General features: G+C 48.8%; 1 protein-coding gene across 1 annotated transcript; it reads right to left on the bottom strand.

The window, feature by feature from the left end:
- Positions 1–3334: 3334 nt before the first annotated feature.
- On the bottom strand, positions 3335–15606 carry LOC104397950 (cAMP-specific 3',5'-cyclic phosphodiesterase 4B). Its single transcript, XM_010007970.1, has 10 exons — positions 15502–15606; positions 14593–14686; positions 11420–11598; positions 10425–10523; positions 10131–10295; positions 9620–9719; positions 8781–8935; positions 8351–8473; positions 7148–7330; positions 3335–3700 (listed from the first exon to the last, which is right to left on the bottom strand). The coding sequence occupies exons 1-10, from the start codon at positions 15547–15549 to the stop codon at positions 3335–3337; spliced, it is 1512 nt and encodes a 503-aa protein (XP_010006272.1). The 5' UTR covers positions 15550–15606.
- Positions 15607–16856: the final 1250 nt, after the last annotated feature.

Here is a 16856-nt window from a genome sequence, read left to right as displayed (position 1 = left end):
TTGCACACTCTGGTTGCACACTGTGCTTGAACGCTAGTGTTGCACACCTGGCTGCACCTCCCAGCTGCAGGTCTGGAATTGCCCTTTCCTCCCCCCCAGCCAGAAACACACACTTTCTGCACCCTGTTTTGCTGCAGGTTGTGTTTTTCACCTTGTTTTCCCCCCTCCCCAAGATCTGAGCAGCAGTGATGCCCAGCCCCTCTGGCTGCTCCTGGGAGGGGGTTGCTGGAGGCACTGGGGCTGCAGCCGTGGTGGGACCACTGGTATGGGGGAACAGGCCCCCCACCAGCACTGTCCAGCCCAGCTGCTCCGGATCAAGGAGGAAGTGGGACATCACTGCCTGCACACGGATGTGCTGCTGAGGCTGAAGGAAACCACGGAAACCCCACGGAGAGCTCGGGGCCATCAGGTGTTTTGGACACAAGGGCAGCAAAGCAGAGCCAAGACCTTGTCCCCTGAGGAAAGGAGGAAAACAGACCCAGTGCCTGCACCTGACCTGGGAATTCCCAGCCCAAGATGGAGGGAAAACTGAAGGGATTTGGGTTAGTTTTGCACCGTAGCTGCCGTGGAAGCGTTTCTGCTGAGAAGGAGAAGTGAAAGGAGGGAGGGTTTCAGCGCAGAGCAACGTGCTGAAGCAGTTCCTGGCAGAACTGGGTCATCACAGGGAAGGGAATGAAGCAAGAGAAGGGAACAGAGCAAGGGAAGGGAGTGAGGAAGAGAAGGGAATGAAGCAAGGGAAGACTGGCATAGGGGAGGGGGCCAGGGCAGAGCTTCCCACTCTGGCCCTGCACCCAGGCATGCCCTGAACCCCCCCAGGCCTGGTGGTTCACCTGCAGCTTCAGCTCTCTGCTGTCTCTCCTCGCTGGCCACTTTCTTCACCCTGAACTGTGAATGATTTCCCAGCCCAATAACCCGTTTCCCATCTGTGCACATTCCTGGGAGCCACAGCCAGGCACAGCTGGGCACAGCTGGATGCAGCTGCCACAGCAAAGGCAACGGGTAAAGGACGCCCAGGGATGGAATCACTGGAAAAGAGAAACTGGAAGCAGCAACACCACCGAGGTTTTTCCCATCAGTGATTAAAACCCCAGCAAGGTGCTTCCATTCCAGGAGAGCTGTGGAGACCCCTGCAGTCCCACGGGAGGGTCTCCACCCATGCCAAGGGTGGCCCAGGGCTGTCCCCTCCTGCCAGCAGGATGTTTTTTTTACTGGAAAGTCGGTTGTTTTGGGTCAGGCTGGGACATGAAAGTGCCCCCCAAGCCACCCTGGGCGCAGGCTGTGCTGCGGGGCCATCGCCTTCCTGTCTGCTCAGCCTTCCTGTCGCCACCGGCACCGCTCCGGAAGGCCAAGGTCTGGCAGCCAGCACCATGGAGAGGGTGGCCAAGCCCTCTGGCCACAGAAAGCCTCTCCTCTCCCCGTTGGTAGGACAAGGGCTCCAAGACCCCACTGGGTTTTGGCCAAAGGAGGGTTGGGTTTTCTCACTCCCCACCTTCACCAGCGCTCGAGACGCTGCCCGTGACAAAAAGCAGGAGCAGCAGGGCAGGGTCATGCTTTCATTTATTCACTTCATATAAAAATCTCTTAAGAATGCATCTGAACACAATATATAATACTATAACATACATTGTGTGAAACTTTTTGGAAACAATAAAATAACCACCTGGAACAACGCGGTGTTCAACAGACATACAAACCCATTGATCATGCACAACTGTGCTATTTTCATGAACTAGTTAAGTCACGAGTTGGACCAGAAGCTTGAAACATTATTTTACAAACTGAGATTGACACGGCTCACGATGCCGGACAAGCTTTGTCAGAAGAAGTTTCACAGCACAATTATTACATCAGTTCACATTTTTCTTTTTTTCTTGTTTTTTTTTTATCATAGAAATTCACATTGGGTTGCTCAGAAATTGGAACGTGACATTTAAAAGCCGGCCCGTTCGTGGGGGGAGGGGAGGGGTGGGGTGTGTGTGTGTCATTTTTGGGGGGTTCCCACCCTCCCACACACCTGGAGGTTTTACAGCCTCCAACTTCCAACCCCTCACCTGGGGGGTCTGGTTCCCCATGGAGATGACCCCCCCACCCCCCACGGGTGGCTGCCACCCAAATGCCCTTCCTGGGTTGCGTCTGTCTCTTCAGCTATGTTCAGGTTCTTGTATTTTATGCCATACAAAAGGTTACAAGAAACCAAACCAAAACAACAACCAAAAAAAAAGAAAAGAAAAAAAAAAGGCAACTCTTAATCCCGAGTTTTCTACACAATTAGCGTCGCCGCCGACAGGCAAGGCTAATTCATATAAATTAATAACTTACAAAACATTACAGTATATACATGACGTAATAAATACACTGTTATAAACAGTAATGGAGGTGTTAGAGCTCAAGGCAGTGCAGGAGGAGGACGGTGGAGCTAAAACCTAAGAGAGGTGACCGGTGGGGCAGGAGAAACACAAAGACGTGCAACGTCCACCGAGCCGAGGAGCTGCCGAGGGGGACGGGGCGTCACGCGCTGCCCGAGCGGGCTGGACACACGTGTGCTGGGCCGTGGAAACAAACCCCCTCTGTCCTGCACACACCAAAACCACAACCCCGCCGAGGAGGCAACACCCTGAGGCCCAGCGAGCCAGCAGAGATGGTGCACGATGGTGCACGAAGTGACTTCAAACGGGTCGCCTGGGGCGTTAAGGAGACCACTAAAGGTGCAGGGATGCAAAACAGAGGGGTTTCCCTTCCACTTAAGTCTGTAAAAGTGATTAAACTGCAATAAAGTGACAGGTATTGCCCGTGAAAAAAAGGAAGACTGCTGCTTGTAACAGGAAGAATCAAAAAAGTATCGGTCAATTTTTGAAACACTTTGTGTCGCTTTGTATCCTAAACTCCGTGTGGTTAATTAACAGACTCTTGAAAAGACATGAAAGTGTTTACAAAGAAGGCACACAGGTCTGCAGACAGGTGGTCAGGTGGACAGGTTTTATATGGAGAGTTATTAATCAGTAGTTTCTATCGGTCTAACTGGTATAAATTCCAAAACTAACGGTATAAAATCTCTCAGTTGTGTGTCATTTACTCTTCAGTCACGACCCAAGCCAGCTCCAGGACAACACGATGCTCTTGGCTGACAAGGCTTAAACCACAACGTCAATCACCTGTTAATTTCCTGAGCAATCATTCACTACACGATCTTTAACCCTGACTCCAATCTCAAGTAGCTGGGAAGATCTTTCAGCCAGTGTCAGACACAGGCCTGGGACCCAGGCTGCAGGCCAGTCCGTCAGACTGCTTGCATGCTCGTTAAGCGTTTCAAATCCACTCACACGGGTACAGGACATTATGTGTCGACAGGGGACGTGTCCTCTGTCACAATTTCTATGTTGGCCTCCCTCTGTGAATCCTCCTCCCCTGGGTCAGCCACGCAGAGTGTCTTTGTATTGCTGAAGTAGCCGATGCTCTCGCCGTCCTTCTCCGGCCCGTCCGAATCCTCCTCCTCCAGCGTCAGTTCAAACTGGAACTTCTCCATCATGTTCTGGCAGTCCCTGCCCTGCTCCTCCAGGGGAGGAGAGGGGCTCTGAGGTATCATGCTCTGGTACCAGTTCCTGTTGTCCTCCAGCGTGTCCAGGATGTCCTGGGCATCGGGCTGCACCAGGTCAGCCCACGTCTCCCAGAGCGGATGGACGATGTAGTCAATGAATCCCACCTGAAAGACACAAAGGAACGTGCACACTTAGGGGGAGGGAATGGCTAGGAGCAGATGGGTGGCTACATTCAAGTTCCAATTCTGCTAATTTATGAGTTTTACAAGCAAAATTCCCACCCCATAGCAAGTCCCCAGACCAGCACATTTTAACTGCAGACCCAAGGCTGCACCTACAGCGTTGGACTCGGTTGATGTCTTGTCCAAAATCAGATTTTGGATGATCAAACTAAAGAATCAAATGTTCAAACTAAAAAAAATCAAACTAAAAGCTGGAATCACTTGGAAACTCAGTGACAAGAGCTGCCAATCCCATCCCTGTCTGCAGCTGGGGATGTCTGCTGCTGACAGCAGCTCAATCCCTGCCCTGCAGAAGTTGGGGGAAGGGATTCCTCTGAAGACAGAACACAGATTCACAGAATGGTGAAGGTTAGAAGGGACCTTAAAGATCATCAAGTTTCAACTCCCTGCCATGAGCAGGAGACCACTAGCCCAGGCTGCACAAACCTCATCCAACCTGGCCTTGAACACCTCCAGGGAGGGGACATCCAGAATCTCCCTGTGCAAACTGTTCCAGTGCCTTCCTGCCCTCACGGGAAAGAATTTCTTCCTGACATCTGACCTAAATCTCCTCAAATGGTTTAAAGCCATTGCTCCTTGTCCTTTCTTTGCAAGCCCTTGTACAAAGCCCCTCCCCAGCTTTCCTGGAGCCCCTTCAGGCACCGAAAGGTCTCCTTGGAGCCTTCTCCTGCAGGTTGAACAGCCCCAACTCTGTCAGCCTGTCTCCAGAGCAGAGGGATGCATTTTCCCAGCTGTCAGTGCAGAGAGGTGTTTCAGATGACCGTTGCCTCTATCTAAGGTGTTGGCAATGTTTGCTGTCTCTCAGACAGGATTCTCTGGTGACTGTGGACCAGGCTGGTGCATTCATGGCAACGCTGCCCTTACCCCGGGCTCTTGGTGGGGTGGGCAGCTGTGAAAACACCAGCACCCCGAAGGGCAAGCAGCCATCCCAACACCAACCACCACTGCTTTTATGGACTGATGTCTGACCCTTGGGTGGCTCCTGCTGTAGTGTGTAGCTCTGCACTGAGCTGGTTTGTGGTGCTGCAGCTTCGGACACGGCAGCGTTTCTCCTCTGCTCCCCCCGAGCAGCCACAGCCTTCCCTTCCTTTTGGAAAGGGTGCAGAAAGCAGGTCGGCTCATCCAAAAAAAAAACAAAGAGTGCTGCTCCTCCCTCACGGGGGAGGACAGATCACGGCTGCCTGGCTCCCACGGAGTGATGTGCCAGGGGTGAAAAGAGTGAGGGGCTGGAGCCCAGTCCGTCAGCCCTTCCGCCGGCCGGTGCGTAAACTCTGAGCGAAAGGCTTTTTCAATTGTCTGACTCAGAGGACGGACGTCCAGGATGGAGAAACCTGAATGGCCATAAAGAGGATTGAAATTCTTCCGTCTTGGCAGAACGTGTCACTTCTCTCCTCGCCCTGCTGGACAGCATTTCTGTGCAGCAGGAAAATGGCTCTCAAAGGGGCCAGGCTCAACGCGCAGATGTTTGCCTTGGAAATCACACATGGCTCCTTCAGACACAACAGGATGTCAATAGAACCATTAACATTCAATTGTAACATACTGGGGAGGCAGCTTCAACAAAAAGGTGATGAAAATTTCCTGCAGCACATGTTCCGGAGCACTTTTCAAGGGGAAAAAAAAAGAGGAACATAGCTCTGTATGGTGACTTCATCACCACCCCAAATGCTCAAGGGCAGCAGCGACGGCTACAGATGGGTCCCTCTGTCACCAGGTCCTTGCTGCTTTTACCCAACATCCCAAATCTTGGAACAGATGGCTGAGCACTGATCTTAAAATATTTTGATGCAGAGGCACCATCTTCAGCTTTGAAATCCTTGCCTGCTATTCTGCCATTGACTCCTGGTTTCACCCCAGAATGGCTATGTCACCTCCCTTCCTCCTTAGCCAATAGCTGGGAATCTCATGGCACCTATTTTGTGCAATTCCAGTTCTTTGGGCATAGCAAAAATTTTGAAACCTGTGGTGTGCATACGTGGAACAAAAAAAATTAATTGGAGCTCACATGTGGAGCACATGGGCATTATCTGGCCAAGCCTGGCCAAAGGATTCATTTCTTGTTAGGTTAACAAATAAGACAGATTTTTCCAACAAAATTACCACGCGGTTGACTGAATAATTTTGAAACCACTTGGCTTAGCCCAAGAGGACATTTGGAAACAATTATCATCATTTTTGTTACTTATTCAAGCTGAAAAACCCTGATGATGACTTGCTCGAGTCATTTAAAAACAACAACCAAGACACCATTATACAAAGGCTGGAGTATGTTTAGGGAACATAAATTACCAGCTTCATTACAGACTAAGCGGGTGAAATTTTACAGCCTGTGCTACATGGGTCAGCACAAAGTCTGACCTTGGAACCTCTTCATCTGGGAATCAGAGCTAGGGATGAGCCAGGTAATCTCAAAAGAAACCCAAACAAGCCCAAAACAAACCACTCAAAAAAGAAACCCTACCAAACAAGCAAACAAATAACAACAAGCCCTGAACAAAAACCATATCCTGCTCCTTTTAAGGCTTGTATTGACCTAAATAACATAAATATTTCTTTGACTTCACCCAGGACATCTCCATCAGACCTCTAACTTAACTGGCCAGGTCAAGCTCTGCAAAACTGTTCTGCATGAGGCTGAATATCAACTGACATCCAGACTTCTCCAGTGTCCTGCAGTGGATCTCAGCTGGGAGAAGCTCCTAACCCTGCAGGACAAAGGGGCTGGCACTGCTATGAAACACAGAATCTCAGACTGGTTTGGGTTGGAAGGGACCTTCAAGATCATCTAGTTCCACCCCCCTGCATGGGCAGGGACACCTCCCACCAGCCCAGGCTGCTCCAAGCCCCATCCAACCTGCCCTTCAACACTGCCAGGGATGGGGCAGCCACAGCTTCCCTGGGCACCCTGGGACAGGGGCTCACCTCACAGCAAAGCATTTCCTCCTGATGTCTAACGTAAAGGTACCTTCCCAAATGTAGTATATGGGGAGGTTTAGGAGATGCTAATTAAGGAGGCTGGAGGGTGTGAAAGCAGGAGAGACCTGGCAGAAGGAAGGGGAGATCAGAATCCCACGTTTCAAGCCTGGGGAACAAAGGAAACCGACCCACTCTGGAAACTGGGACACAAACAGGGCAAGATGAAGATGTATTTGGAAAGGAGGAGATGCCAGGGGGTACATAAAGGAATGGCAACAGCCTCGCCAGCCTATATGAGCTCCAGGCCCAGCTGGATGTCAGGGTCAATCACCACCAGCCCTCTGAACTGCTGGCTGTTTGCCTAATTGTGCTAGAGAAAGCAGATGCATTTTGTCTCTGCTTTGAAAGCGCAGGCTGAGGCAGGACAGGAATGCAGCTGACAGCCCAAGTTACCTGGGATTTTTCCACTGACGCCGTGTGCTTGTCGCACATGGGGCTGATTTCCATGCCCCTTTCCCTCTCCTTGTCTCCCTGCTGGAAGAACTCCTCCATGATCCTGTCCGTCCACTGCCGGTACAGCTCCAGAGACTTGGTGGGGTTGCTCAAGTCGGCGCAATGTACCATGTTCCTGAGAACCTGCAATTACATCCACCAGAAAAGTCATAAAATCGAATGGGGGAAAAAAACCCCACGACAAAATACAAGAAGAGGACGGGTTCAAGCTGTATCTGCTTGCTTTAAGTCAGAACATTTAACCACAAGACTCTTGGGTTATGCAACAGCCTATAAAACGATTGCCATCCCAACAGCTCCAGACGCAAGGGGAGCTGCTCTGCTCTGCTCTGCTCTGCTCCCAGAGCCAAACCTGCTCCCTGTTGTTCAGGCAGCTCGATCCTGACACAGGGTGCAGTCGTGGCAATGCTCGTTACATCATGTAGGTTTGTTTTGGAGTGCAGGTGCTTCCCACCATTCAAAACTTCCAGGCTCTCAGATGATTAAATACCCCTCCTCCATGAAATGAGTAACATCCCTTCTCCAAGCACCGGGAACGAGCCTGACCAACTGTCTGAGCACCAGCAGGTCTCCAATAAAAACCTCAGGAGAGGTGTTTCCCAGGAGTTTGCTCCCTAGAAGCTGGCCAACAAAGTGGAGGAAAGATCAGGATGTCTCTTGTCCTCCTGACTGCATCACCCTGTTCCAGCATTGCTCTGTCATTGCTGTAACTCACGGATTAGGGAACAGACTGTGCATCACTCACTTCAGCTCAGCATGAGAGCTGCTTTAGGTATGGAGTTACAAATTCAATTCTCATCGTGTTCCAGCAACCTTGCCACGTTTTTTTTTGGACAGGAGAAACACATGGGGGAAAAGCAGCAGAGAAATTCAGGAGCCCTCAAAAAGCTCAGCCCCATAGATCAGCTTCAGAAGAACGTGCATGTTTGCAGTTCCATGCTCTAAATGTTCAAAACATCATCCCCCTTTACTGAAAAGATATGGGATCTCCCTGTAGCTCTTTATGGTGGAGAACAGAAGAAAATACTGAAAATTTAGGTCAGTAGCTTCTATATATGGCCCATTTAAAAGCCTGAAAACAGGAGGATGGTTTCTTCGATCCTGAACCAAATACACGAGCCCCAGGAAGCTGGGCTGTCATACCTGTATTCTGTCTGTGTAGTTGTCCAGAAGGAGGACTCCTGAACTGGTCACTTTCTTAGTTTCCACCATGGTCTTCAGATCAGCTAACAGGCTCATATGCTTGGACATATCCGTTGCCAAGACCTTTAGGAAAGTGGAAACAGGACCTCAGTATAGGCAGCCATACAAAGAATCCCTGACTGGTTTGGGTTGGAAGGGACCTTCAAGATCATCCAGTTCCAACCTCCCTGCATGGGCAGGGACACCTCCCAGCAGCCCAGGCTGCTCCAAGCCCCATCCAACCTGCCCTTCAACACTGCCAGGGATGGGGCAGCCACAGCTTCCCTGGGCAACCTGGGCCAGGGTCTCACCCCCCTCACAGCAAATAATTTCTTCCTAATGCCCCACCTAAAGTTTTCTGTGCTAGAGGAGGTGTGTGCACAGCTCATACCATGTCAATCACCATCTTCCTGAGTGTCTGACGCTGCTTCTTGGTCAGGTTCTGGAAGATGTCACAGTGCTCCTCCTGAAGCAGTTTGAAGCCCACAGCAAGGTGGTGGTTCTCCAAGACAGACTCATCGTTGTACATCAGGGCCAGCTCAGAATCTAGGAAATGAACACAAACACGTGGCTGATTCCACACAGCAAACACTTGCCCAGGGTACTGAAATGTTTGTCTGTGGCAAGAAATGGGGAGAAGGTTTCCTTTTTGGCTTCATCTGGGCCACAAGTGTGTGGTTTCCTCAGCTGAGCACATATATCTGTAATCTAAACAGCCCTTTGCTCCCTTCCAATCAACAAAATAGCACTTGGTTGACTTAGTTACAGGCTTCAGAATCACTGACAACAGAAAGCATGAGTCCTGCAAACACACTTTCCACAACAGAATAATGCCCATCTTTTGGAATCAAGATCTGCCTGTTGCAGAACACAATGTCAACCACAATATTTAACTTCATGGTTGTCAATAGCAATAGCATAATTTATCTTACACATTGATGATAAAATTTGCACTCAGGACTAGAAGAATTATTATGTGTTAGCAAGTAGTAATAGTCACAAGATTCAAGGGCAGTTTGCAAATTGTACCACAATAGCTTTCTTTGTTAGGAATTTCAATTTAATTACTGCTTTATTCCAAGACATCTAACTGGTTTGCTGCACAGTGTTTTTGAGAAAGCAGTGCAGTCTGCAAGTCATAATCTGTGACCTCCCTGTAATGGAAAATGCATTTTCAATAGCTTCCAAAATTACAGAAGTAGTTGTTGCTGCACTGGAAACAAAACTCACTTGTATTAATAAGAAATTGATTGGAGACCCCCGGGTGATCCACATCATGAATGGCAGCTGCAAAAATTGCAGCAAGGATTTCCAAATCAGTGAAGACAGCCTAGAAGGAAAAAAAAGAATTGGTCAGACAAGTCCTGATGCTTTCTGTCTCTCAACAGTTTGGGAAGCTGATTTTGAAAAACAAATTGTACTTTTTCGTTTCCTGAGGACAAGGCTCCTACACAGCAGAAATGTCTGCAAGCAGCAAGTGCTCTTAAAGCTGAAGCAGAGACTCCAGGCAGAGCTGCTGCTGCAGTCTGTTAACAGTGACTTCCCTGGCAGTAAGGTGAGCCCTCAGAAGAGCAGGCAGCTCCCTGCTTTCTGCAGGTCTGAGTGCTGCTGGTGACTGACTCAGCTTAAGCTTCTTCTCCTGTGTTGACCCAGGCAAGGTGGTGCTTTTAAGCCACCTTCTCACCTCGGGAAACGACCATTGCCCAGCTCAAAGCACTTAGCTCAATCTAAGGCAACTCACATCCAGTGCAGGGGTAGAGAGCAGAACGTGGGTGGACTGGGCAACGTCAGCAGCATGGAGGCTGTTGTGGTAAGCCACGTCCGAGTGGTAATGGTCTTCCAGGGTCATCATGTACGTTACAAAAGTGTCTGAGGAGATCTTGAAGGTTTTCAGCAGATCTCGCTCCTGCGCAACAAACAAAAGCAGGTATCAAGTCAGGATGTCCTACTGCAGGAGGTGACCAAGCCACAAAAGCAATGAGAAACCCAGCCAGTGCTGCAAGAGAGCAGCAAAGTCCAGGAGAAGCTCACCAACCTGGAATATCGCGTACATGATGCAGGTGAGCGGCCGGTTGTGCGAGTACCTCGCAACGTTGAAGATGTTAAGACCCCACTTGTTCAGATCTTCCAGTTCCTTTTGAAAGGACAGAGAGAAGAACAGTTACAACACTTTCCTAGACAGCCCTGCATTTGCTGCTGCCCCAACGCCTCCTGCATTTTGCCCAAGTTTTAAAATATGCAAAGTGAATCTTTGTTGCGGTCATTGTGTGTGTGCAGGGACACACAGTAATTAATGAAGTAACACGGAGTTACTGTGAAGGGCTGATGCCAAGCACTGGTACAAGGAGATGACATTTCTCTGTGTGCCAGGGGAATTACTTAAGATGTGTGTTTCCAGGTAGCCAGAAGAAATGCCCTGACAGAGACAAAGGTCCCACAGCCAGTTTGCTGGACACAGCCCTGTTACACATTCCTGTGTTTGATGATTGCTCTCCTCAGAATCATGGAATGGTTTGGGTTGGAAGAGACATTAAAGCTCATCTAGTTCCTCCCCCTCTGCATGGGCAGGGACCCCTCCCACCAGCCCAGGCTGCTCCAAGCCCCATCCAACCTGCCCTTCAACACTGCCAGGGATGGGGCAGCCACAGCTTCCCTGGGCAAATCTGTTTCAGGGTCTCACCACCCTCACAGCAAAGAATTTCTCCCTCATATCTCATCTCAATCTCCCCTCTTCCCCCTTGTCCTCTCCCTCCCTGCCCTTGTCCCAAGTCCCTCCCCAGCTTTCCTGGAGCCCCTTCAGGCACTGGAAGCTGCTCTAAGGTCTCCCTGGAGCCTTCTCTTCTCCAGGCTGAACCCCCCAACTCTCCCAGCCTGTCTCAGCCCTTCATCACTTTTTTTCAAATCATTTTAGGGATATTTTCAATCAATTTATGAACACAGAATATGCTGTTAGGGCCTGGTACCTTTAATTACAGCATTTGTAATGGCCACATCCCTTCAGAAACACTGAACTGCAAGAATCTGTCATACCTTGGCCAGATGGTCTTCCTTTTCTGTTTTCACACCAAATCGTGAAATGCTGGTGTTATTTAAGCTTGAACTGTGCATTAATTTCTTCACTCCACTGATCTGTGTCATGAGCTGCTGTTTTTTCTTCTTCTCTCTGTCTTTCTGGGTGGGAGAAGGAATCTCCACATCATTCTGCTTGTCTGTAACAAATAAAGGTGGAACGACTCAGCACAGTTTGTCATTGCAAAGCACCCACCACACTCCCCAGAAAAAGCCCTTCAAGCCCATGTGTTTCTGCTGGGACCTTCTCTACTTTTGGGGTCAATCTGAACCAAAATGGAAGCAGTCACACAACCTCTGCTTGCCCTCTGCAAGACTGAACCTTTCCCCTGAGCCCTGCTGGGACAGTGAAGCCCCAGCCTTGCTTTCATCAAGCTGCATCTCTTGGGGACACAGCACATGTCCAGGACATGCTCTCCATGCCTGAAGGACACCAGGTCCTGCTCAATTAATTTGTATTACCTGTTTCAGGAAGATGAAATATATACTCAAACAACACTTTTTTTTCCTCAATAAAGTACATAAGCATTTATTTTCACATTCATTCTATTGACACTTTTTAGGGTCAAACCCATCTCCATACCCCCTTGCTCTTGAAACACCAACCCAAACCCAAACTGGTGTCACTGATTGATGAGATTTGCCCTTTACAAACACGCACAGAATAGCACACAATGCACAGGCCACACTTCTATGGTCATGCCCAATGACAGTAACAATGTGAGTGCACACTAAGCAGGCACCTAGTGGGGCACAAGTTTGGCTGTGGAGATGTGTTTGATGAATAAATCTACTCACTGCCTTTACAACTGATTTCTTTGCTGCATTAAAATGGGAGACAGAGTGGCTCATCACTTTCTTCCTAAACCATTTTTTCATGACCTTTTAGACAAGGCTGCTATAATCTCTTGGCACCTTGGCAAGTCTGAGCACCTCTGGAGGGACGAGGCATCCAGGCATTAGCTACTTTTGCCTTGGCTTAATTAAAAATCCCTGGAATAAGAACTACCCGTGTGTCTGCAACCCTGCAATTAAGAAGGAAGCCATTATTCACAGCACCAGTCCAGCTGACAGCAGTGGGTGTTTCCCTTGTGTGTTTTTGCTGCACAACAGAAGGACTTTCCCCTGTATAATCTCCTTAGCAATGACTAACACCAAGGCAGTGCAAAATGGACACTCTGGAACAGAAACATTTGCTAAATCACATCCCCACAGTGGTGGAAGCAGCAACATCCTCAGGCTCTGAGGAAAGGGCCTGTGCTGAAAGGCTACCACGACCTTCCCCACTGATGGGATGTGGCCACTGACAAAGCCACTGGTTCTCATCTCTGTCCTTCACAGGGAGCTGGAGCTGGTGACCTTGCCCTCACAGAGCACACGGTGACTGCAGAGGACACGGCTTCTTGGTGCCCCTCTCAGCTCTTTAAATAAAGGCAAGAGACTGAATGAAGTCACACAATCTGGTTTTAATATCTCTTAAGTTACCCCCATCTAACAAACACTGTTTGCAGACAAATTAATCTCTTTTTTAATTTCTTTTTTTGGCTGTTCACAGCCCTCAGCTGCCCACCCCTGTTATGTTGTGTCTTCATTTCATTTTAAGCCAAATTTTTATTTTTTTTTTTGGAGGGGGAAAGTAATTAAATAAAATGAAACAGCATGACTTCCTAAAAAAATAAATAAAAAGCTTTAAAACTTTATAAAAGCTTTACTAATTTCTTTTCAATATGAGCAATGGGGTTGCAATCTGGTCCAATCTGGAGAGCCTGCATCACTTGGCATTAACTCAGCTCTGGGTGGCCTTTATCCTGCCACCAGACAGGGAGGACAAGGACATCCCTGTCACAGAATATGTGAGGAGAAGGAGAGTAGGAATGAACAAGAGCACTGCCAAGACCTGCCAAGGGAAATGCAGTTACCTGACCCAGCCTGGGCACAGGGAACAGCACAGCCCCATCAGCACCCTCAGTGACCCCAAACAATTAGCCCCTGCTAAGAGAGAGACTCCACTAACTTGCGCCCATGGGTGGTTTGCTCCTTTTGTATCAGGCCCACAGTTCCCACCCACACTGGGTATTTCTGCTGCAGCACACCCTGCTCCACCAGCAAAGCTGAGGACAACCAGCCCCCTGAAAATATGGTGGTGGTCATGTGGATCTTCAGGCTCCCTCCTGGTCCCTGGAGTTAAGTCACATCTTGGATGTCACGATTCAGCTGAGTGATAAGACAGGGCCAATGGATTCCCACAAAACTGCTACAGGCTCATATGGATTATTAATTATGGGATGTGCCCTCAATGCAGGCAGAAGTTCCAGTTGCAACTGGCAACTGAAATCACTTTAAAATCCCTTAATGGGAATAATTGTGTGTCACACAATGTGAATGTGTTCTGGGGCGTCTTCCCTGCGGGGCACGAGTCCCCTGCCAGCTCCAGCATCCCACATACACTCAGCATCTCAGGCTGTGGGGCTCTGAGAGATGCATGTGAGGGTCCCGTGCTCAGCTTGGGTTTGTATGCAAATAGTCACAAATTCTAAAGCTGCTTGAAAACCCTGAAAAGTCTATTTTTCATAACAAATCTGTTTTATAAATAAATGGAAGAGGATTCATTCATGTCAGGAGTCCTACGAGCTGCAATAAAACTAATGGCATGCAGAATACCCTCTTTATTCTGTCTTCCACTGCAAAAGAAGAGCAAATACACACAAAATAAGGTATAAGATGTCTGGGCTGAACCTACTTGTCTGAATCCCTGTCTCTGAAAAGGGGAAGATGCAGCAGTAAGAGGCAGTAGTTGCACAGATGTGAGGATGCAGTTGGGCTTGTGTGACTTTGTCCTTTGCATAAGGTCAACACAAAAAATCAAATATTGCATAACCCAGCTACCCATAGCTTCAGTCCCTCTGGCCAGAGAACTCCTTCTGATCAGCAGACAGAATTCTTTTCTGGACAGGCTGATTCCAACACTGCGTTATTTTTCCTCCCCATCTCCATTTTGAAAATGAAAAAATCAAGCCATTTCAAGAAATGCTCTGCCCCAAAGGAAAACCGGGCACAAGAATCGACTGGTGGGTTTTCAGGCTGCTGTTAATTATCTTTTGAGTCACCCCAGAGCTTGGGATGAGACTCCTTACCCAGGAAGGTGTTGGAAATGTACTCGGACACCTGGTTGCCGGAGCGGCTCATCTCGGAGAGGTGTGTCAGCTCCCGGTTCAGCATCCTCTTGAACTGGGAGGGGAAGAGCACAGACACAAAGGTGGCATTTTACTGCATGCTTTTCCAAACCCGTACAGCTTTATCACGAGCAAGCCCACAAACAAGGTGCTCAAAGCAAAAATCCTGGAGATATCTGCAATGGAGTCAGCGACAACTGGTTTCATTTAGATACTGCTCAGCAGCATCATGACTGGATATTTCTTCCCAGTGCACTGAGCTACAAAATTCATCTCCAGCTACAAAATTCATCTCCAGCTACAAAACTCATCTCCAAAGATGCTTATTAGCTTTTACTGTAACAAATGAGAGGATAATGTTTCAGGTCATCTCACTGAAAGATTGAATTCCTGCACAGGTTTGAAAATCCCACCTCCCATAACCTGCTTTTGTTCTGAATTTGGCAAATTTGCTCCATTTTGAATGATGCAAGGGAGAGACAATTGCCCATCTTCAGAACAGAGCAGAGCAACCGGCCACCGACCTGGAGATCTGCTCGGATCGTTACAGCAACACGCAGGGCTCGAGCGTTTCTTCCCCCCAGATTTACATGCTATAATCCTCCTCATTTTCTAATCACACATTTTCACTGCTGCATCGTTTCATCCTGCACCAGTGAATCCCCAAAGGAGAGGAAAAAAAAGAACCCCATCCATGTACACTGCATGCACAGCCCAGACATGTTCAGCTCTCGCCACGCAGAAATACCCATTTCCAAAGCTCCTCGGGGAGGTTTTACCCGAGCAATGCAGCACAACAACAACAAACAACAAATTGAAATAAAATAAAAGAAAAGCAGCCACGTATCATCCTTCAGGATCGAAACCCACCTTAATGTAACCCCAAGATACAGATAACAAATAGTTTGCTTCAGGCATTTTGGAAAACTCCACGGCACCGTCCGCTAACGCTCCCGGAGAAATCGCAGGTCGGGCAGCAGAGCTCCCGGGGCTCCCAAGCACCCCCTTCCCCAGCCAGGAGAAGAAAATCAGCACTCCTCAAAGCCAGAGATCCCCCAAAGCCCGGCGGTTGCTGATCCCAGACAAAGCCAAGCTTGGCAGAGCATCTTTGCAGAGGGCTGAACGTGGGTGGATTTGCTCGCAGGAGAGAATAATGAAATCGGGGGTTGCACGAAGAAACGAGAACTGATCCGAACGTGTTCAGCTGGGAGCACTTATGAATTATGGATCCTCCTGCTTGCTTAGCTGGCTGAAGGGGGTCCCCACTCCACATCAGCCTTGCTCAGCTGAACTGTGCCACACACACAAAAAAAGGATGATCCTGGCAACACAGCCATCTTTTCCTATAGGGAAGATTAAAATGGAGGAAGCTCTCGGCATATTTAAATGAGTCCAGGGCAGGCAGAAGCCTCCTCTCCATTTCTGCTTTGTTTGAATCCCCTTCTGCACAGAGACTGAGGGTTTTCAAAGCAGGGATTCACGTATGGATTTTAAAAGCATCATTTTTCACATTTTCTATGTGATCATGTCTGGGTTTTCTTTTTTCCCCCTCTACATAATAAAGGGCAAAATGTAGCAAAATGCACCTTTTACAAACTGTCAAGATTTTTCAGGTAAAAGGTATGAACTAATAATAACCTTACATCTGTCACATCAGATCAATACATTCTTTCTCACAAGAGGATATTCACAATCCACGTTTCAAGATTGAATAATGACTTTGACTTCTGCTTCAAACTGAGCTGCAATCACTTCATTAGGCGCCGTAGCTGCCCCTCCAGCTGCTGCTGGGCAGTGCTCACGCTGCTCCAGGACGTCCTTGGTGATTGCTGGATGTCACACGTGGCCAGAAGGCCTAAAATAAAAGTGCAGTCTTTGGTCTAAACTCATTCCCCTTTCTCCAGCTGCCTTCATTAAGTGACATCAGCCTCCCCTGGCATGACATCACGAGGCTTCCTCACGTGCTGCGGGACACGGAGGGCATGGGGGGCAGAGCCTGCAGCTCCCTGCTGGCCCAGGATGCTGGCCCAGCTCTGAGCACCACAAAAATCCCACCTTACTGACCAGGCACGGCTCCAGCCACTGCTCAGCACCACCCAGGTGGGACTCTGCTCAGCCCTCCAGCCATGGGAACCCCAGAGAGCAAATGCAGTTGTGGACCCACCTTCTTCTCTCCTTAAACTCATGATTATCAGAGGTGGAAAGCTGAAACCCACCTCCCTTTT

Source organism: Chaetura pelagica, unplaced genomic scaffold, assembly GCF_000747805.2.
Source record: "Chaetura pelagica isolate M959 unplaced genomic scaffold, ChaPel_1.0 scaffold212, whole genome shotgun sequence".
Classification (NCBI taxonomy): domain Eukaryota; kingdom Metazoa; phylum Chordata; class Aves; order Apodiformes; family Apodidae; genus Chaetura; species Chaetura pelagica.
The sequence above is the reverse complement of the archived record's forward strand: the minus strand, read 5'-3'. Positions and strand labels throughout refer to the sequence as shown.

Bases quoted from the DNA above. Each gene is read 5' to 3' on its own strand.
- LOC104397950 (XM_010007970.1), bottom strand. From the start codon at position 15,549: ATGCCTGAAGCAAACTATTTGTTATCTGTATCTTGGGGTTACATTAAG. The intron at 10,524-11,419 runs GTATGACAGATT...TCCTTTCAAAAG, and splicing joins AGGAAGACCATCTGGCCAAG to GAACTGGAAGATCTGAACAA. The intron at 8,936-9,619 runs GTGAGTTTTGTT...TTCATTTCCTAG, and splicing joins TCAATTTCTTATTAATACAA to ATTCTGAGCTGGCCCTGATG.